Source organism: Halichoerus grypus, chromosome 6 (assembly GCF_964656455.1).
Source record: "Halichoerus grypus chromosome 6, mHalGry1.hap1.1, whole genome shotgun sequence".
NCBI lineage: Eukaryota > Metazoa > Chordata > Mammalia > Carnivora > Phocidae > Halichoerus > Halichoerus grypus.
This window is the reverse complement of record NC_135717.1, coordinates 108,934,731-108,956,601: the sequence shown is the minus strand read 5'-3', so window position 1 is coordinate 108,956,601 and position 21,871 is coordinate 108,934,731. Positions and strand designations below refer to the sequence as shown.

The 21,871-nt window shown below is 38.0% G+C and overlaps 1 protein-coding gene across 3 annotated transcripts in view; it reads right to left on the bottom strand.

Moving 5' to 3' along the window:
• The window catches only part of PDZRN4 (PDZ domain containing ring finger 4), a 344,614-nt gene that overhangs the window by 124,058 nt on the left and 198,685 nt on the right, over window positions 1–21,871 (bottom strand). The window contains exon 1 of one of the 3 annotated variants that reach the window (XM_036115398.2): window positions 9,402–9,591. The exons of the other annotated variants lie outside the window; for them this stretch is intronic. Coding sequence (XP_035971291.2) covers window positions 9,402–9,470 — 69 coding nt within the window. The 5' untranslated portion in view covers window positions 9,471–9,591. Of the gene's footprint in view, window positions 1–9,401; window positions 9,592–21,871 lie in introns of those variants that run through there. 3 annotated transcript variants of the gene reach the window in all.

Genomic DNA, 21,871 nt, shown 5'->3' with positions numbered 1-21,871 from the left:
GGCTGTGCTCTTTTAAATAAAGTGCCAAGCAAACAATACTTACACATACTCTATTATTTAAGTTGACTTCAGACACTTTCTTTGATTGTATCCATAGGGTGTACAATGCCCTGCAGTGAGGATGGCACCACATCCACTCATTTTTGCTTGCAGATGGAGACACTCAACTATCCTCATCCCATATCCTGCTTTAGCCAGGCTGTTCTTCCTACTTTCCCCTGAATATGTCCTACTAGTCATATTCTATGACTTTGCTTTTACAATACATCCTGGACACCAAACATACTACCGTTGACTGAATGGATATATGGTAATTATGCTGAATTAAAAAATGAACTTTGGCTCCTAACCTAGGCCATTTGAAATAAGAATCATTGCTAAGCTGTTTCATAAAGACCCTTAGGTTATCCTTCCCCATACAGAACTGTCCTTTCTCTGCAATGTCCACGGTGCTAGGGTCATAAATTTCCACATTTGTTTTCTAATTGCTTCATGATAATACACCTTGAAGACTGGCCTCTTGTGCTTCTTTTGTCTCCTCTCTTGCTATCTAGCATAGTACTGAACACAGAGCAGGTCCAGAGTAATTACTTGTGGTTATTCAATGAGAAATATTCTTTCCCAAACTTTCCTTTATTTTAAAAAATATTCATATCAGAATTCTACCATGATTCAATTATACGAAAAATTACTATCCCTGATTACAATAGTGGTCTTTCATCTGTGGAGTTATTATTTTTAAAACAACAGTAAGTATTTTAGAAATTCTCTTTGTTCACATATCCTTGAAAGAGTTGTGCTGTTTTAATAAAGGTACCTGAAACAGATGCTTAAGAGGCTTAGAAGTGAGAGGTTAGTTCAGAAAAATCTAATTTCCACTGAGATGAGAGCAAGTTTCTAAAAAAAAATTTCCTATAATATTTCTAAAAAGCTACATAAAGCAGAAGTGTGTGTGTGTGTGGGGGGGAGGTGGGGGAATGCTTCACTAGGACCCAAACAACCATAAAGCAAGATTTACAGCTTGTTACAGAATGGCACAAATTAGCAATTAGATGTTATATGTGAAAACACAGGAGAATATGGGGCTGCTACCTTTTAAGCTTTTTGTTGAAGGAAACAATGAACTTTTCATAATAACGCTTTTAAAGCTGTTATTCCACATTGAGATTGATAGAAGTAAAAATGAAGAAATGAGTACAGCTGGAAGGGAGATGGAGATGAGACAGGTTATACTGATGACTCTGGAAATGTTGCATTTAGATATGAAAATCACAGCTGCACTTGAATTATCTAGACTTCTGGGGCGCCTGGGTGGCTCAGTCGTTAAGCGTCTGCCTTCGGCTCAGGTCATGACCCCAGGGTCCTGGGATCGAGCCCCGCATCGGGCTCCCTGCTCCTCAGGAAGCCTGCTTCTTCCTCTCCCACTCTCCCTGCTTGTGCTCCCTCTCTAGCTGTGTCTCTCTCTGTCAAATAAATAAATAAAATCTTAAAAAAAAAAAAGAATTATCTAGACTTCTGAATCTGAAGACAAAATTACTATCCCGTGATACCTAAATCCTCATGAGCCACAAGAAGACATTTATTAAAGAGTAACACCTAAAATTCTTATAGTGTGTGCCCTAGGATGGATCATAGGAGAAAAGAGAAAAGCGTTTTACAAAAGACTAGGTGTTTGAGGCAGATCCTGTTCTGGGCCCCTGCTCACCTTTTCTCCAGGAATTATAAATGTTTCTGAGACAGGGATCCTTCCCAGAACCACAGTTCAGGGCCACTTCTTGAGTACCTAGTGATTTAATTTTTGTGCTTTCTTAATAATTTAATAAGATTAAATGAATACCTATTAAACGACTTGTGAAAATTCAATATATGAAAATCCACTTCTATAAAATGAATGTACCAGACAGTGATTGGCTGTCATGGAAGGATTTTTTTCCCTATCAATCTTCAGAAACAGTTTCTCTTGTAAAGTTCAGGATCCACTGTTTGCTAAAGATAATGTGGCTCATTTGTTACTATCTAACATGACTGGAAATGAATAACAAATGTGTATATGTTAAGTAATTATGTAAATAAGATCATGTATTTTAGAAATATTTTCAACAAAAATAGAAATTAAAGAATTTGTTAATCAGATTATCCTACTTAACCAGCAAATTGAGTTGAAGAGTCAAATATCTCAGCCTATCTATTAGCTACGTTTTCAGCAACATGTGTTCTTGCATATAACATAGAGTCAGTGAAAATGTTTTCCTACAGCATTTCATCTAAATAGAAAGACAATTAGAGATGGTTGACCTTTTCCTGGGTCTAGATCAATTCAATAAGTGGTGAGAGTATGGAGAAATTAAATGTAGACATTTTAATATGTGATATTCTGATCCTTCCAGTAGGGAAAGCCACTTCCTTACTAAAATTACCTACATTAATTATAATCATTAAAACTATTTACTTTTATAACAGGCCTTTTGCACATCAAAAACACTCTACCATTTAAGGTTTTCTTCAAAAGTCTTGGATAAGGGAGATTCTCGCTAACTGGACATATTTTATTTCTTAATCACTGTATTATCATCACTATCTGAATAACATGGCTCAATATGTGAAATCACTTGATCTTACTTTTGAAAGTAAAAGTAAAGATGACTTTAATTTTTAACATTCACAATTTTAAGTAATTTTATATATTTTTAAAAAGGCTAAGAAAATCTATACTCCAATGTCAGCAGCAACTCTATTTTTGATCATCTGCCTTATCTCAGAGAAACTTCTTGAGGGTACAGAAGAACTCGTCTTTGAAGCCACTGCTTACAGGATTTTGTCCACATTTTTGTCCTGCAATGCTCTGTAATCATCATCACTGACCTCTGTCCAGGTTAGGCTCTCCAGGAAGCCAATTGAGATAGAGTTAGTGTGCAAGATGTTTGCTAAGGAGTGTTGCCTTTGTGGAAGGGAAAAGAAGGCAGCAGGTGTGGGCAGGAGAACTGAACTAGGATGCAGGCCCAGTGACAGTTGCAGGGAGCTCTAGAGCTGGAATTGCCACCCACCCCCCCACCCCCACCCTGGAGTGTCCCAATCCAGGCTAAGATGGCCAGGTGTTATACACCTGCATCAGTCTGTCACTGGAGGGGGGCCTCCTGGGAGGGGAATAACCTTGGGTGAGGAACTCTCTGCAGCTAAGATAGTCCCTGAAGGGGCTGACGGTTCAAGTTTTTCATTGACAGCACTCTGAGCAGCTGGGGTAGCACATGATGTGTTTTCAAATTCTAAGAGGCTGAGGTTCTCATGCATTCTAGTGTGTTTGACCACAGTGGCCACTCGTTTCTAAAACTCCTGTTGGCTTCTCCCACAACTTTCTGCTCAGTCTCCTTCTCACTCTGTAACAATTTCACTTTTTCTTCCTTTCTTTTCCCTTTCCTGTTTCTCAATACTTCTTAGTTTTCCTCCTCACTTTTTATATCTTTCTGGGTGATCTCATCTAACACACATATATATGTGCCAAGTTTTTGTTTTGCACATTTGCTGTCTGCCAGACATTGCTTAGGTAGCCCATAAAGGAAGCCAACAGCCTTCTCTTCTCTCCCTTTCCCAGGACTCTCCTCCCTTTCTCTTCTCTAGGTAAATTTCGCTGCACCTACCCAGTCTCACAAGCCAGAAACTTACTGAAATTTACTTCCTAATGGGTGTCAATCCTTTCCTCCCTTTTACATTCTTTCTACCACTAACTCACATCTGCAACAGCCTTACATTGGTCTCCCTTGTAGTCTTGCTGTAGAACACCATCCTCAACTCAAGCTCAACTGCCCCCGGACACACACCAGAACCAAGTCCACATGCTTCCCTGTTTTCAGAGTGGTCTCTCCTTTCAGAACAAAAACAAACAGAAAATCCAGACATGGAATACTCTCTAGGGTTTGGTCTTGTCCCGGGAGCCTGTCTCCGGCTTTAGGTTTTAGTAACACAGAGTATAGTTCTCCTAGTCCAAGTCCATTCACACCTATCATCTGTTTGCCACCTTTGTTACCCTTCCGTCTTTCTGGTTTCCTTTCCTTTCCCCGCCCTGCTCCTCAAGCCCCCAGCACGTTGAGCACCTCTGCCCTCCTGCAGCAGTCTGGCAACATCTCTGTTGATTCAGTGCTTCACTAATCACATCGTGTGAACATTCTCTGCTCATGCGTCTTTGCTGCAGAGTGTGCATTTCTCAAAAGCAAGCACTGTGACATTTGTCTCTGCATTCCATGACAAAGATCAGGACTTGGCCCATATCAGGCAGTCAGGGCTTACTGAAAGTTTATTGAACTGAACTGCGTGTCTAGAGTTTCAGGCACGTGCTAGGTAGTTGACAAAAACAAGACGCTATTGTGATGTGTCCTCATTTGTTCTTCTGATTGTAAGGAATAGACACCTCATTCAAATAAATGAGATGTGGATTTATTATAGGAATGTATTAGAACTGGAAAAATGAGGTTACTCTGAGGACCTATTTATTCTTTATGCTTCTCTCTCTCATGCCCCATGTGCTTTATTTCTTACATGTTTCCAATTCTCTTGTAGAGCTGCCTCACAGACCCCCAAGCTCCCCAACCTGCTTACAGTATCCTCTCTGTCATCCTCTCAGCCTAATCCCATTACTACGGCTTGTTTCCCAGCATAAATTTCTGAGGCTGAAACAACCTAATGGAACCCTCAACTTTATGCACCAGGTGACTGGCCCTGGTTTCATTAGCTGTTAGGCATGGGGCAGAAAAGAAGGCTGAGTTAGATATGGTCCTTTACCAGAAGCTATGGATGGGGCAGTTTACTCTAAAGAGGCTGTGGGTATGCAAGATATCGTGGCTGACCCCAGTGAGCATCTGCAGGCAGGTGGGGGTCAAAGGACAGACAAGCACCCGACCTGCCTTCAAGGAACTCACAACCCAGTCGCAAGGAATTGACTATAATACTAGATGCATGAACATGAAAAAGGAACCCTAAAAAAGAGTAAAATGTTGCAAGAGTTCCAAGATGGAAAGATATACACTTAAAAAAATCAATTAATTGCAAAAAGCTCTTGGCCTGAGGAGACATTTGAGCCAAAGGGGCAGGGTAGGTATAGCCAGTGATGGAAGAAAAGAGTGGATGTGGGGGGAGTGCCATAGAAGCTAAAGAAAAAGAGCTGAGCTATAAGGAGCCAAGCTGGAAAGATGACTTAAAAACAAAAGCTAAAAGACTGGTGTTGGGGTATTATAAATTGCATTTTGGGAAGATCAGTTAGAGAGAAAGATGGGAAAGAACCTAGGGTAGGCTCATGAGGTCTTTGAATATACTGGAATAAGAAGTTGTACTTTATTTTATAGTAACCGGGAGCCACTGGGTACCTTCTAGGAATATTATTCCTGCAACAGCAATCAGGGTGGACCAGCACACTGACAAATTCTAAGTGGGAAAGCTCTTACCGTGATGTTAGAGAGAGTTAGAAGGAACTGTGATTCTGGGAAGGCTGGAAATGATGCTGGGGAATGTGCAAAAGGAAAATCACCAGAAAGTCACTGTGTGGATCAAGAAGACAGAAGTACCATTTTAATTCAGTGTTTTTGTGTTTTATTGATAGCAAGGACAGTGAGACCTTCACTGGTGTTAAGGAATGTGGGGCCAGGATGAAGTTTGGGAAAAGAGGTTATGACCTTATGAGTTGTGTTTACATAGCATGTGACAAAAGACATTTCTGAGGGATACAGGACAGTAACTAGAGAAGAGAGATTAAGTGAGATTTAAGAAACTCAGTATAGGGTAAAGGAGATCTTCACATATTTAAAAATTATGGGAAGCGATCCTATAACTCCCTATTGGGTTTTTTGCGAAGATGAAATAAGACAATGCTTAGGAAAAAAGTGCTAACATAGTGCTTAGAATATAGTAAGTGCTCGCTATCAGCCACTCTCAATATTACCATTGTTGTTACTTTTAGTGCAGGGTCTGTTGCAGTTCATGTTGCTAATTCATGGATGCAGGCTGTGGGGAGACCTTCGAGCTGTGCCAGAACAGTCAACTGAGTCAATCAACTCAGTGTCATGCAACAGTGTCCTCTTAGAAGACGACACAGCCTGGTCAGCTAGCACCATTCTACTTGTGGTTTTCCTGAGACTGAAAGCAATTTCTTTTCTCTAATTTGGCAAGTGAGTAAGAGGGGAATCTTACATACCACATTAGAAAATCTTAATGAAATCTTATAAATAGTTCTGTGTTAACAGTATGAGCTTTTAAATATTTGCCCACATTTTGAACAGGTTATTCAACACCAATTAACACCCCATTGATAATTTCTATTATTTAGCCACTCAAAAAGTTATATTTGATTTATGTATGAAAAAATCAAACTAAGAAGTCAATAGATTTAGGTATTATCCTACAATCTCCACTCAGAAATAAATCTGTCACTAGCTCAGAAATGACTGACAAGCTATTGAAGCTCTTTTGGTCCAGGAGGGCTGTTGAATCAGATTAATATGAAACAGGTAATTTGGTTCATGTCCATAGAAGGGCACTGTTCAAATTACTCATTTATTAATTCTTTAGAGATTAATAAATAACCTATTTGGAAAAAAAATAAATCACTGCAGATAATAATTATGTCCCAGGCACATATAAAAGTTAATAGACGCATAAAGATACATGAAAACTGCTTGGTGTGATTACTGGATCTACCCAAACCCTAGATTCTTCCCATCTGTGTTCATACTGGAGCCTGATTGGCCCAACTCCAGCCGAAAATAATTTTCTTGAAACGACATTCCCTCTCTTCTGCCAATTGAAAGTCTTAGCTCCTCTGTAGGAGCAAAAAATATCAACAAAATACAAACTTGACCTCATTTCACACCTAAGCACAACATTCTGATCGTTCCTCTAGACTCCTCAGTGAGCACATTTGCTTTTGTTTACTACATTTATAAACCTAAAACTGTATTCTACATGGCCCATGTTATCAGATTGCTAAATATAGAAAGGAAATGTGAAAAAGTTCAATCTCATACTGATTCCATTACAGAGAAATACATATTTTGCTCTTGGCCATGTGTTTAGGATTCACTGCTAATCTTAAATTTTCACATGTCCTGGTTAAACTTTAATTTGCCTTAGCTTTTAAGAAATAATAACAAAAGAAACAAGAAGGTAGGTGACCTGAGGATTACAAGTCTATAAATAAATAGGATTTGGAGAATCAGGTGTTAATGTTTGTGTGAGCTAATTCATTTTAATATACCAGCTAGAAATACTCAGGCTTCTAATCTCAATCACTTTTGTAAATAGTATCCTCTCTTATGGGGGCAGCTATGCGCCCTCCTGAACACCTGGTTAAGAACATGCTCACTTTGATGTGTGCTCCGAGCTGCCTCTCCTCCAAATAAAAATAGAAACTAGTTTGCAGCACCACACGGGGCTCCAGTGTATATTATATGAGCCTATCACTGGTTTCCTTTGATATCTTATCTATTCCATTAACTCAATAAAATAGAACGCAAAGCTGGGGACAAACTGTAGGAGGGCTCCCCCTGGAAAACACATGCAAGACCTTTAAGCTGGGGTTTTAACTTATCTAATAAAAGCCAGTTAAATGGAAGCTAATACTTCATTTTTCACCCCCTTTATTAAAGATCATAAGTACTGCAACTCAGTAGTAGAGAGAATAAAATAAATATATGGAGAAGTATAGGTGGAGGCAATAAAGAGTACGGCTTATCTATTTTCTCAAGATTTAGGAAGCACTTAAAGGCAAAACTCACAGACAAGCATTTTAAAAATCCACAACAAAGACTCTTGCTCCTTAACAAATACAGTAGTCCTTCCTGGTTGCAGCAAGCCAGCCTGATTTCTTAGTAGAATGTAAACAGCTTAACCTAGGCAAAATCAGGAAGGATGTCACCTACTACTTCCTCCATGTTATACTTTTATATCAATTTAGTAATTCAGAGGGCAAAAAATAGATTCATTAACCCACTCCCCTGCTCTTCTACCACCCAAAGAAAATCAATACTAGAACTCAAACTCCAACACACCAAACTAAAGGAAAGTGTTCCACCTAGAGACTGTTTTCATGAGTCAAAGTGGATGAGAGCTTATCTAGGAAATGAATATTATTTTAGCCTATCCTTGCAAGTTTGTAGCAAAAAAAATTAAGCAAAAGGTATTGCCCCTAGTGTAATTAACAATGTTAATCTTCTTTTTCCTCTCTATGGTGATAAAGGAGTCATTTTTATATTTAATTAATGCAGAGGATCATTTTGGAAACTGGCTAATGAGCCTCTGATCGCATTACCATGAAAATGTGCATTAACATTGCAACTGAGGAGGCTGTTTCATGTGTAGCAAATCCACTTTGTAATTAGCCCACTGTGAAATGAATCACGTCAGGGGGAAATCTGAGGGAACCAGTAGGCAGTGGGCACTTGGCTTACTGCTGTGCCCACAGACCACCAACATCCCAAACACTGTCTTTCATCAGCAATATTGTCTAAAAACAAAAGTAGCAGTGTCTCACATCTGGGACAAACTGGAAAAAGGAAGGAATAAACTTTATTTTGCCAAACAACAAATTTGGACTTGAGCATGCACCCCAGGGAAACCTGCTTAAATAAAATGGTGAATTAATAGAATTCTGTGAAAACTACAAAGGCTAGGGATATAGTTTCTCTCATTTTTATTCTGAAAAGCCCTCAGATATACATTAAAGGACAACTGAATTTTCACACTTCTCCCTAAGACACAAGCAGATATTGTAATAAGCTCCTGAAATTAATTTCTAACACCAAAGAGACAAAAAAAAAAATTAAAAAGGATCTAAGAACAAGTGGTAAGAAAATCCTTTTATCTCTTTTTTAAGCCAAGGCATATATATATATATATATATATATATATATATACATATTTTTTTTCTCATATAATACAAATATACCAGGTCTTCCTCTTAACCCAAAGCAAAAATTCCTAATTAATCAAATAATTTCTCTGGCTAACAAGATTTGGCAAGAAACTTTTCCTGTCTATTCAAAATAACTGAGATCACAGACCTATTAAATCCCAACATTAATGTAGCAATGATACACTTGATTTTCAAATGTCAACACTATTCCAAAATGAAGAGGTGTCTCAAAATATTACAGTGTTACTCCTTTTACTTGACTGACATCTTGGCAGCAGATACAAAAAATGTTAAAAAGAATCCCACAGGAAGTCATCTGGAGGGGGAGTGGCAAGGAAGCCAAAAACTGCTGCCCAAAGCCAAAATAAAAAGCCCTCAACCATCAAGTCTGCCCTCAATTCTGAAATCTACTGAAAGAAAAAATAAAGCTAGCCACAATTCATTTACCATCTTGCAGACAAACACAAAGCCTGGCTGTTGAGTTGCTGGTATCAGACCCTGCACTCACCTGGGAAACTTCATACAGCAGTTTGTAGTGTTCCTCTCTTTTCTGAAAAGTGCACAAATTGCAGCCCATTCTAAGAAGCAGAGAGAGAGAGCAAATCTTCTAATTTCCCCAGAACTGAAAGGCAAGTGAACTGAAAGGGAATCACCCTCCAGACTTGACTACTGTTTTTCATCAGTCACTTCAGTCCAGAAACACAGACAAACCGCTGTTAGCTGGAAGCACAAGCCAGGGTGCTGTGTAGCAGCATGCTCTTCTTCGCTTTCCCTAAGTATCCTGCACTCACGGATACACACACAGAGTTTCCAGTCAGTTCATGGCAACACTCCCCCTGTCTCTGCATCAGTGCACATGACTACACAGATTCCAGCTCATGAATATTAATAGTGCCTCATTGATTATTTATGACAGAACATGTTAGCAGGGAGGGGTGTCATAGCTGCTGCTGATGACAGATGAATATTCACTAATTAAGAAGCAAATGTAGTGTGGTTAAACAAAATTCACTTGTGTCAATACCATCTCTGTTTATTAAGGATAGAGGGGTTGAGCATAGGGCATTTTAAAAAAGAATATACACTTAATTTCTCTACTGATGTAAGGTTTTAATATGGGAATAAGAAATTCAGAAACAGAAATATACTTAGTTCCCATCTCCGTGTTTTGCAACAATTAGAAGAAATATTTGCAGGATTAGTAAGTCTAGGGGAAGAGGAATAGGAGCAGTTATTTAAATTTACAAAATAAACACAGAAGCAAAGGAGAATTTTGGGAGTGATGTGGGAAAGGAACAGAAGATGGGGGCTATCATTCAGTTTTAATTCTGATCCAGTAAAAAACACCGAATAGTTTATGTGTAAAGACCATTACCTACCAGAGAGGAAATAAAACATATTTTCTTAGTCTAAATAAAGAACATTTAGGCAAGTATGAGGAGGTGATACTTGTACAGATAATAAATATTTTAATTAGATAATAAGGGCATATCTATTGAATATGAATTTGCAGCACTATAATGCATGTGGGTCTATATTTAAAAATCAGATAAATACAATGCCTTTTCTGAGAAAAATTTCAAATGCATATAGTATTTATGTTAATTTTATTAAAGTCATATATAATTTTTCAGAAAGCTGACAATGGAAATATTTAAATTCTAATGTAATGCACAATGACTCCATTTATGGTTCTATATTTAGAGTTCATAATGTACAAAGGTGAACACAGACTTAAAAACTAAGCTTAGATCTTTAGATAATAGAAGTAATGCATTTAATTTCACACTCTCACAAATACATATATTGTATTGCAAGCTGGCAATTTTTGTCCTTTATAGGAATACTACAAACAGCTAAAGCAGATAATCAAAGAAAATTCCTTTTGTTCCTGTTCTGACTTAAACACAACCTCTGCTAATTAAGAAGTATGTCCTTGTTCCAGCACATCTTTAAACTGGACAGGATAGCAGGTGGGTTCCAAAGCAAAAATAATTACTTGGAAACTGATGACTGTGGTTTGGAATTACATTGGATCTTGAAGATTTTTAATTGCTCATCACTTATGGAGAGCTATTTTTTGGGGTCCAATTTCCTAAAAGCGCTTTGTCAAATGTTTAGGATCGATAACAGGAAATGAGTACTAATTGTTAACAAATTGGCTTTGTAACTAGTAACACCTCAACACCAGCAAGTAGCAAGGAGATGAGCAATCATCTGCTGCTTATCAGTGGTTTCCCTTGGGATGTAATAATCCGATTTTCTGGGCCTAATTTCACCTAACAGCCTGGATGAAAGCCAAGCTGAGAGACCTACATGAAAGTGGCATCATAATGGGGAATACCACATGTGACAAAAGTTCACCAGGACTTCCTGCAAATTTGAAACCACTTGTAGTAGATATTAACTATTGTGATTCCTTTACGGAAAGAATGTTTTCAAGGAGGTATCTGAAAGGACCTTTTATGGGAATCAAGGGTAGTGATGAACAGAAGCAATCTTCCATAGGTGCAGTGGTAAAATATACATATTTGATGCTTTAAAAAATGTTAATTTTCTCTGAGTCTCTAGCACCACTTCCAAGGTGGTGTTTTATGCTAGAGTCCACATCCTTAAAGTGAGCATTGCCTATTTCTTTGAAGGATTCTGTATTGCTGAACCATGAAAGAGTTAATGATTTTCAAATGTTTAAATTCTGTACTTTAAAAGGAATTAGAATGCAGTAAGGCAAGGATGGTTCACCCATCCATCAATGAAAGTGTCTGCTTCCTCTACTTATAAAACTTCTTTATGAGACAGGTTTTGAAAGCTAAGTAGGAAACCTAATTATTAAAGCTATTGCTGCTTATTGGAGCTTTCTTCTCAGAATATTTTGTAGTCAGCTTTTAAAGAAAAAAAGAAACAATTATAACTTTAAAAAATATTTTCTTAGTCATCAGAAAGTGAAGAATGAGGCAATTTCAAATTGAAGTTATTCATTCAGCAATTTCTCTTGGCTGTTTGCTGTATTCATTACTAGTGCCCCTGTTCTTTTGTTTCTATTTCAAGAAGCAAGGGCAGCTTCTCTAATCATTTATCAAATGCTGCCCGTGGCCCATATACTCTGGAAGGATTCCATCTTCTGCTACTAATGGGCTCATCCCATTGAATTGAAGGGTGTTTAGAAAAAGGGAACACATAATTCCAAAGTTCTCTAAATTTAATTAGAATATGAGGCTTTAGGATTTCCAATGACTAAACTGCAGAATCTTATGTTGGAACATAAAGTCTGAAGTAGATAGGGGCAAATGAGTTAATCCAAACAATGTCTTAAAAATACAAATGGGTTAGATACTACCTGTCTTGGGTAGTAATAATATGGGATAATATGGTTTATAAATAAGCAGAGAGGTGCCTGGGTAGGTCAGTCAGTGGAGCATACGACTCTTGATCTTGGGTCTTGAGCTCAGGATCATGAGTTCAAGCCCTATGTTGGGTGTGGAGCCTACTTAAAAAATAAATAAATAATTAAATTAAATGGTAAAAAAATAAATAAAAATAAAAGTAAGCAGAGAATAGACGACCATCTTTCCAAGTATCCATACAAAAATACTCTCCGAAGTGCAAAATCATTTGTTGGGTATGTGTTTCAAAATATACTTATTTATTTTTATTGCCTTTAATTTGTGTTAGTTTATTCTCCCAAAGTGCAATGGCTTACAAAATTGGACATATGATCATCAAGATCTAGACTGGCATATAAGAGGGTTAAACCAGCGGTAACTGAAAGGAAGGAATACAGAATTTATCTTGCTTCTCCAAATAAACGGTAACACTAACTAGAGTAGGTGAGAGGGAGTTTCTCTTTATAGAATTATTCCATCGAATAAGTGAAGAAAGAATGATAGAACATGCTCATGCCAGAAATCCTTAATTAATGGATCTAGGTACTGAGAATTAATGGCTGCTAACATCACACACACACACACACACACACACACACACACACACAATCTGACAGAAGAAAATGACACCACTCTTGAAAGAACATTTCCAAAAGTGAGCAAATTAGAGGGAATGCAGAGAACAGAGAAGAATATTAAACTATACCCTGGAGATGCAATCAGCCAAATTCAGACTGAGTAACCTGACATAGACAGATACATATTCCCATTTCTTAGAAGGAGAGGGAGAGAGAAAGGGAAATATGATGGAGAGGAAGTCTACAGATTAAAGGAGACTTTAATGACATTTTTAAAAAGGCATTACTAAACTACATTTTTTGGTATGCACATTGTTTTGAGTGATAAAAATCCTGCATTCATTTTAGGGAATGCTTGGGCACTTCTGAGTAGACACTTAGCTGCCTAACATTTTCTAAGGTTTTATATGCAATCACAAAGATGAAGAGCCTGAGGCTCAGAGAGACAGCGACTTACCCAAGATCAAACTGAGTAGAGATCTGAACTCAGTTCTCCAATGACATATTCTGTGATTGAATTCAATAGATAAGTTGCTGAGCTATCTCTCTTGCAGAGTTAGAGCCACATCAATATGCCTTTCCTTGATTCTGATGACTGAGGACATGGAGAGTAGTATTTCAAAGCAGTGAAGAGAGAGAGCGGGAGAACAAGAGACTGACTTTTAAAAAGATAGATCTAGTCTAAAGGGAAGTGATTATTTCTGTTTAAAAAAACTCTATTATGTTTTAGATAAATAACTAAACTAAAATTAAACTTTATCAAAGTATTGACTTTTTTTTATAGGTCACAGCTAAATACCTTCACTTATTAATACACCTTGATAATCAATCACTGGACACTGTACTAGAGTGCATACTAGGAATGACCAACTCATCCCAGTTTGCCCAGGACTCTTCTGGCTTTAGCTCCGCAAATTCCACATCCCAGAACCCCTCAGTCCTGGGCAAACTGGTCACTTGAGTGCACACTTGTATTTTCAAGCTCCAGCAAAGCTGAACTGCTGTGTACGGGTCCCCGTCTTCCTACCTTTGCTACAGGTTGTACCTCACGCTGCATATTCTTCAGAAACGTCACCATCAGTCTGTTGACATTCTGTGGTCCAGGTGGAATGTGCTCTGCTCCCTGGTCTCATGAAGTTGAAGCAGTGATCTCTTCACTACTGAACTGAATGCTCAGTGGATTTTATCCACGCCCATCTCAAACTACACATCATTTCTACTTTACCTCATTTTTATATACATGCTTTACCCCGCTGGTTAAACTTTAAGACATGCGAGAGCAGTAGTAACCTAAGTCCCGGGCAAACTGGGATGAAGTGGTCAATTGCCCTTTGACTTCCTCAAAATCCTAGTGTGGTGTCTCTCATATTGCAGGTCTTCAATAGAGGCATATTGAACCAATGAATGTGACCGGGAGATTAAAACAGACCTGATTCTGGCAAAGTGACATAATTTTGTGTTTGTGTTTCTATACCCCATTGCTGGGTAAAATTTTTCCCCCAATAAGGCTAATTCAAGAATATTAAGTCAAAGGACTGAAGAACCATAAGCATAAGATATTTAATTTAGTTTAATTCTAGAAACATCAAATTGAAAGTTTATGAGGTAAAAATTTCTGTGACAAGTATACAAATAAATGAGGTATGATCACATGTGTTTTATCAATTATTTGTGCACTTATCCATATATATAATATACACCTTTAAAGTTCTATTCTTTTCCACATATGAGTCATGTATTCATTTATTGAATACATATGATATTTATTGGGCACCAGCCTGGTAGTGTAGGATTTCCAGGTGTCTGGAATGACACATCCTTTTATTTGATTTTCACAATGTCTCTGAGGTAAATATGTCAGATATTATCCTTTCTTTATTAATAAAGAAATCATTAGGTGTTAGAATTGCCAATGCCAGGAGACCTAGAGCCTCTGCCCTTTGATTTCATCCAGTGTTTATTCACAACACTGTGCAACATCAACTACTCTCATGAATTTACAAAAATGCTCCTGCTGATAGTGCCCATGTGTCATCCACTTGCTTGGTTATAGCTCAAAATATCAGTGTATAACCCAGCATCCTTTTCACATTGTACTCACTAGCTGACCACGTTGATTTTGCATCTACAATTGTGGCTTGCAGAACTAAGAGTACTTTGCCCCTTTATGAACTCCTAGGAATTGTCAAGTTAGTAGATGAGACTCCAATAGAAAGAAAAGGTATGGATCGCAAGGAAGATGACTAGGGTTTCCATTTGAGACTTGTCACTATTATCTGTATGGCTTTACACTCTGACATAATACTCACCTTGAAGGCTGATTGTGAAGACGAAATGCAATAAAATCCATAAAGGATTCATAAACTGTGAAATATCTTGTCCATATTGGTGTGCTGGTTCAGCATGGGTTCTAGGGCCAGTCTGCCCTGAAGTTCCAGTTTCCCTAATTTCTGTCTATGTGATATTGGGCAAGTTATTTTTGCTTATCTTCCCTGTTTCTTGGTTTCTCATCTTTAAAATGAGGATAATAATGGCACCTGCCAAACAATTACAGCAAGGGTTATAGTTGCTGTGATGATCTTACGTGTCAGGTACACCTGGCACGTAGTACATGCCCAGTAACGTACTGGCTATGAGTGATAATACAAGTAGTATGATAATGGTAATAATGATCACTATTTTAGATTTCCAGGTTATCTCATTATGGTTTTTCAGTCATAATAAATCTCTATTACATTATTTGAAATTCACTTGGTTGAAATTTTATAGTCATAGTCTGTCTACATCATTTGCTAGTGTACACTTATGTTGGTCATTCAAGAGCACCTCAAAGATTGTTTGTTTCCCCACACTTTATATAAAAGACATCAGCACAGAAGTACCCATTATGTGTATAAATGGGGTACACACATACCCTGTGAAAGGATGTAATGCAATATATTCAGAGTAATAACCTTGATGTTCTCTTTATTTATTTTAATGGATAATGTATAAATAATGTGGACATAAGTGTGCAATAAGCCAATGATAACATCTGAAGCAAGATTCATATAATTATGAAGTAGGTAGTCCCATGTTATTTCTTTGAGGAATTTTAATGACTACTAATCTATCCCAGAATAATACTAGCTTTCTTGATTTGGTCATCTATAGGCCAACTGGCCATACACTTGCCAAGGTATCATGTTTTGGTAATGTCACACTGTTCAGCAACATCATAAGTAATATTTAGGGTTTCCCCAGAACACTACCATCACCATTTTCAGTTCTACAAAAGTAGTCTAGAAAACACTCAGTAGGGGCGCCTGGGTGGGTCAGTCAGTTAAGCGTCTGCCTTCCACTCAGGTCATGATCCCAGGGTCCTGGGATCGAGTCCCACATGAGGCTCCCTGCTTGGCAGGGAGCCTGCTTCTCCCTCTGCCTGCCACTCTCCCTGCCTGTGCTCTCTCTCTCTCACTCTGACAAATAAATAAAATCTTAAAAAAAAAAAAAGAAAATGCTCAGTAAACACTTCTGTTTAGCCAGCATTTATTAAATGGTACTATGAGTAGAACATGGTGACAATTCCTAAATATTTTTGAAAATAAGAGCTAATGCTTATTTAGTATTTTTTCTATACCAAGCATTGTTCTAGCACCGTATGTTATTAATTTCACTGAGTCTTCACATCAACCCTCTGAGGTAGGTACTATCAATATCTCCTCTTGACATGGGTTGCAGATGGGTTACATGAGTAGTAAATTGAGGAACCAGGACTTAAACCAAGCAGTCTGGATCCACTGTTTAAACAGTATTTTTTATTGCCTGTCACTCGGAGATAGTTATCATTATGACAAATTCCTAGATGGCTAGAAGAAGGCATTCTGGTGATGCCTGTAGCACACTGAGATGTAAGAATTTCCCTGAGGACCAGGAGTGGAGTCAAAAATTAACTCCCAGGTTCCAAGTTGCGTCCTCAAGCATGGCTGCATAAAATAGATTGAATAAATCTAAGCAATTTCATAACCTTACTCCATTCCACTGGTGATGGGGTATTGCTGCACTGAATATGTACCAATAACTTTTCCTTCTTAATATTTGTTAGAGTAGGGAATATATGCATTGAGAGTAGGGCAGTCATATCTCCATACTAAGGAATAATCATCAACAGTTACATAAGACAGGTAAATTTGGATATTTTGAGAAAGGTGAAGGTATAGATTTGCTGATGACTCCCAAATTTAAAACTCTAGATTTAATTTCTCTCCTAACCTTCAGACCTACTTATTCATCAACTACTACATTAACATTTGGGCTGGCCATAGCACATTAAATGCAACTTACCAAAACGTAAGTCATAATGCTCTTCCACCAAGACTGCTCTACATGTGCTCCCTATCAAAGAATGGGCTGACTATCCTCAGGAAGTCAAGTCTGCCTTGCCTCTTCCCTTTCATCTAATGACCAAGCACAGTCATTTGGAACTGCTCAATCTCTCCTTTCTCCCTTCCCAGACCACTCTCCTATGTTAGGTTACTGTTTATTCTCAGCTAGACCCTTCATTCACTCATGAACCTTTAGAATTTACAATAGTATAAGGAAGCAACTGTTGGGTTCTTGCTTTACTCTGTCTACAAACACACATTTATAATCCCACTTTCCTGGCCCCTAACCTATTACCTCTGTCTCTCTGTCTCTCTCCAACACACAGACACAAGGACACACACATAAGCAAAAGAGAACATAAAACAGACTATTCCTACTCTAGGTGCAGAGATCACAATTCTTCTAGCACCACTCTTTATGTCTTTTGGTATATTTCTCCCTCCCTACCTCTCTCTCTCTCTCTTTTAAAGGTTTTATTTTTAAGTAATCTCTACACCCAACATGGTGCTTGAACTCACAACCCCAAGATCAAGAGTCACATGCTCTACTGACTGAGCCAGTCAGGCACCCTTATTTCTTTCTGTCTTGACCTTAACAGTCTCCAGACTCTATTTTTCTATCTGGTATTATTATACATGATCATTCCTCCTTCATCTTTGGACTTTGCTCACCTATTTAGTCATTATAATGATATTTAAGATATACAAAGTCCCAGAGCTCATGGAGAAAACTGGTGAGAGAAAGCAGTAAATAAAGAGATCACTATTACATAAACTCTCCAGGCAATAATAGGGGTTATATAGGGAATTAACACAGGGTGGTATGATAGGGAGTGGTAACCGGCTCATCCTTCTTGGATATTCTAGAGCCTGGATTATCTATTCTTTCCTTGCATGCTTATTTATATGCATATATAACCAAGTAAATATAAGGATAAATAAGACAGGTAAGTGGATAGCAAGCAAAGAGATGAGATATTTTAATACACTGCTCAAGGTCTGGAGTTTTTGCCACCTTCAGGGTCCTAGAAAATCACTTAACTATTGTGGTCCTGGTGCCTTCAGAACTTCCCCATTTCATTGCCACATTTTTCTATCATGGAAATGGTCCTAATATGGTTGTCTGAAACACTGGCACTACAAATCAATATGTTAATATCATATCAATCAGTTTCTGTGAACTAATAATATAGAATGCCTGACTATATACAAATTCTGGCCCAGGATACCACAATCATCAGAATGAGCCCCTGAGTTCTTTTAGACTTCAAAGTCACCTAGGAATGTCTTTGAACATTACTCAAAAAATTTTTCTGTATGAGCTTGAACAAGTTACACATCCTTTGCGTGCTTCCATTTCCTCACTGTGAAATTGAGATATTCACACTACCTACCACAGAAGGATTTTGAGAACATGTGCTTTACCTCTAGCCTGCTCCATGTAGATGTTCAACAAATACTAGCTATATTATTACAGCTTACAATATACTGTTGCTGAAGTTTCTAAATTCTGTTGTTGTGAAGATATTTTAAAAAGCATGTAGCTATATTACTGTTTTGTCTACATTTCCGCAAATGGCTGGATACTTTGAAACATCGCTTTTTCTCTGGGAAGGGCTGAATTTCTCTAAGATAAACAATAGTTGATATCATAGGGACTGGCAGGCAGAAAGAGAAGAAAGAGGTTTAATGGTTATAAGAGGTAGGAACTGGGCCAAGACACAGACCCCCTGAGTTCCATCAATGTTTGTTGAGCACCTCCTATTTACCAGGCCCCGTGTCAGCCTCTAGCATGGTACTTAACTAGGGGTATGCATCTGAATCATTCATGAAGCTTGTTTTCAAGTTACACATGACCAGGCCCTATTCCCAGGGCTTCTGAGCCAGCAAATCAGGGATGAGGTCTGAGACTATGCATTTTCAAATAATGCACAGAAAGTCTACATAAATGTATCTCTTCATCCCTTTCCCTCCTCCAAATATAGATGTCATATGTTAAACCAGACACTCTTGAATGCCTCTGATCAGTTAAATTTCTGATATGGTTACTTATATGATTATGAAGATCACTGGGTCTTTGTTACTAATTTTAAAAGGGAAGTAACATTTACAAAGCACCTACTATATCAAAGGTGCTGTAAGTCTCACAAAATTTTATGAGATCTATGTGGCTTTTTTCACATACATAAAAACTCAGGCTCAGGATACTATGTAATTTGATCAAAGTCACATAGGTAAGTGGAAAGGTTGAGATTTAAATTGAAATGGGCCTAACTCTAAGATTCTGCCTTTTCTGAAAAGATACACTACTTCTCTCAGGAAGTAAGGCAGCAGGACCCACTTCATATAGTACAGGGTCTTCAGCCCTGTGTCCCGTGAATGGAATTTGTGGTAGGCTCAGGCTTGGATCAGAGTCATTGCCTCCTTTTGCAGTTCACCAGACATGTCCTACCTATAGGCTGCACCCATGAACAAATTTTTACTAGACCTGTGGGGAGGCTGATTTTCAGCTTCTGGGATCAGATATATGACTAAGCATGAGGAATCCACCGTCCCTAGTGGGACAGTCAGTGGCCTAGGTTCTAGGTATTGGTGCCAGGCAAAGAGAATTAAGTGACTGCTTACTGTATTCTATGTTAATGAGACAACTTTCTATAATGCACCATAATTGATCTGAATAAAAGTGTAAATCCAATTTTCAGTATCTCTAGACACCAAGTTCAACCTGTCTGGAGCTTAGCTTTGCCATCTGAAATCTGTTTCACAAGAAGCAGCGAGTAGTTAGGGGAGTTGAGGTCATAAGCCTTATGGTATCAAAGGAATGGTAATGGAGGGTGAACCTAAGAAACTGTGGTTTCAGGTTGGAATTCTTTTTTTTTTTTTTTAAAGATTTTATTTATTTATTTGAGAGAGAGAGAATGAGAGAGAGAGAGCATACAAGAGGGGGGAGGGTCAGAGGGAGAAGCAGACTCCCTGCTGAGCAGGGAGCCAGATGCAGAACTGGATCCTGGGACTCCAGGATCATGACCTGAGCCAAAGGCAGTTGCTTAACCAACTGAGCCACCCAGGCACCCCTCAGGTTGGAATTCTTAAAATCGTTTTTCACCCAGCTACATATAAGCCTCCTTCTTCGTTACGCTGACTAGACCCATAAGTCTGGTGATTAAATCCAACGGGAAAGGATCGTATGTATCCACCACATGCTTGTAAGCAAAAGATACCAATGTAGTAGAATCACATGGGAAAAACAGCCTAGATCCCTGACTCATTACTTTGAGAAAGTTCTTCAGATGAGCTTTTAGACCTGCATCCAACTTTGTATGAAGGAGAAATGCACCTTTACTTCATAAGCCTTTAAGAATTTGAAAACTGTTTGTTACCTCAGCATAGCTTAGCATGACTAAGATTCAAATACAACAATTATGAATTCATGTATTGAAACAAATATAGTTAGCATGAAAGAGCTCAACTCATCATGACTTAATAACAGGTCATGATGGCTTCTAGGGACCTCTCAAGCAATTCTGTGCGAAGAAATATAGTGACATTACCTAGCAAAATTAAATGAATATTCAGAAATATTAGTATAAAAATTGTCAAGTTTCCCCTAGAAGCCATTCAGATTTTCATCAGATCATTTGTTTAACCATAAGATAAGCAGTATTTTTGTTGTTGTTATTTTTGAGTGAAGGGAGAATAAATCCAACATGAGGACAGTTTTACATAAGCAGTCTAAGTATATATGCATGGTATGGTCATATAGAGCTAATGATCCCTTGGAGCAAAAACCATGCCCATTTCAGAAATTCTGATGCTCAGAGGGATTTTGCATCTTAATTGGGTAAAGACATCAAATCTGTAGCAAACAAAAATAGCATAAGTAGGTTAAGCTGATTCCTAATCAAGTGATGAATTATTTTTAAATAAAGAAAAGTACGGCCTGAAGGAAACCAGTCACAGGATGGAATAGTTCTAGTGTGGTGTAGAGAATAAGAATTTCTAGAAAGAGCATGAGGAACTTCTCAACACAAAAAAAGTAATGGAACAACATGGACTTCAAAATCAGAAAATCATGGAGTTAAGTAAGTCCCAGCTCTACAATTTGAACTATAAAACCATGCCTAACTTTCTGAGTCTTTGCTTCTCATTTGTGAAATGGAGTGAATCGCTTCTGTCTCATGGCACTGTTGATGGGATTATGTGAAATGACTATTCCTCATGGAAGACCATGTTTTCCTAGCCCAGCTCCCAAAGACTCTTACCACTTTGAGTGATTTGACCAATTTACAATTACTAACTTTCAAAGTCTTAACAGCTAAGAATATTAATAGCAACTTTCTAACTGCTGCAGGGGTGGGAGTCCAATAGCAAGGTAAAGTAAAAACTGATCTGGGGACTTGTGAGTATGGAACTAATACTAGAAGTTGGGCAAATTTTCATGGCAGTATGTCTGTTAAGTATACAATATTATATGCAAAAGTTCAGAGGGACAGGATTACACAGATTCAGCAAAATTTGGGGGAAAATTATCCTCGTAGAATGAAGCTTAAAGATGTATCTAACTTAAATTACTGCTAAGAAGTGCAAAAGAACAACGAAAAACCATTAAAAAAACAGAGTTGAGCCTATGTTGTCAATTTTTAACCAGCAAAG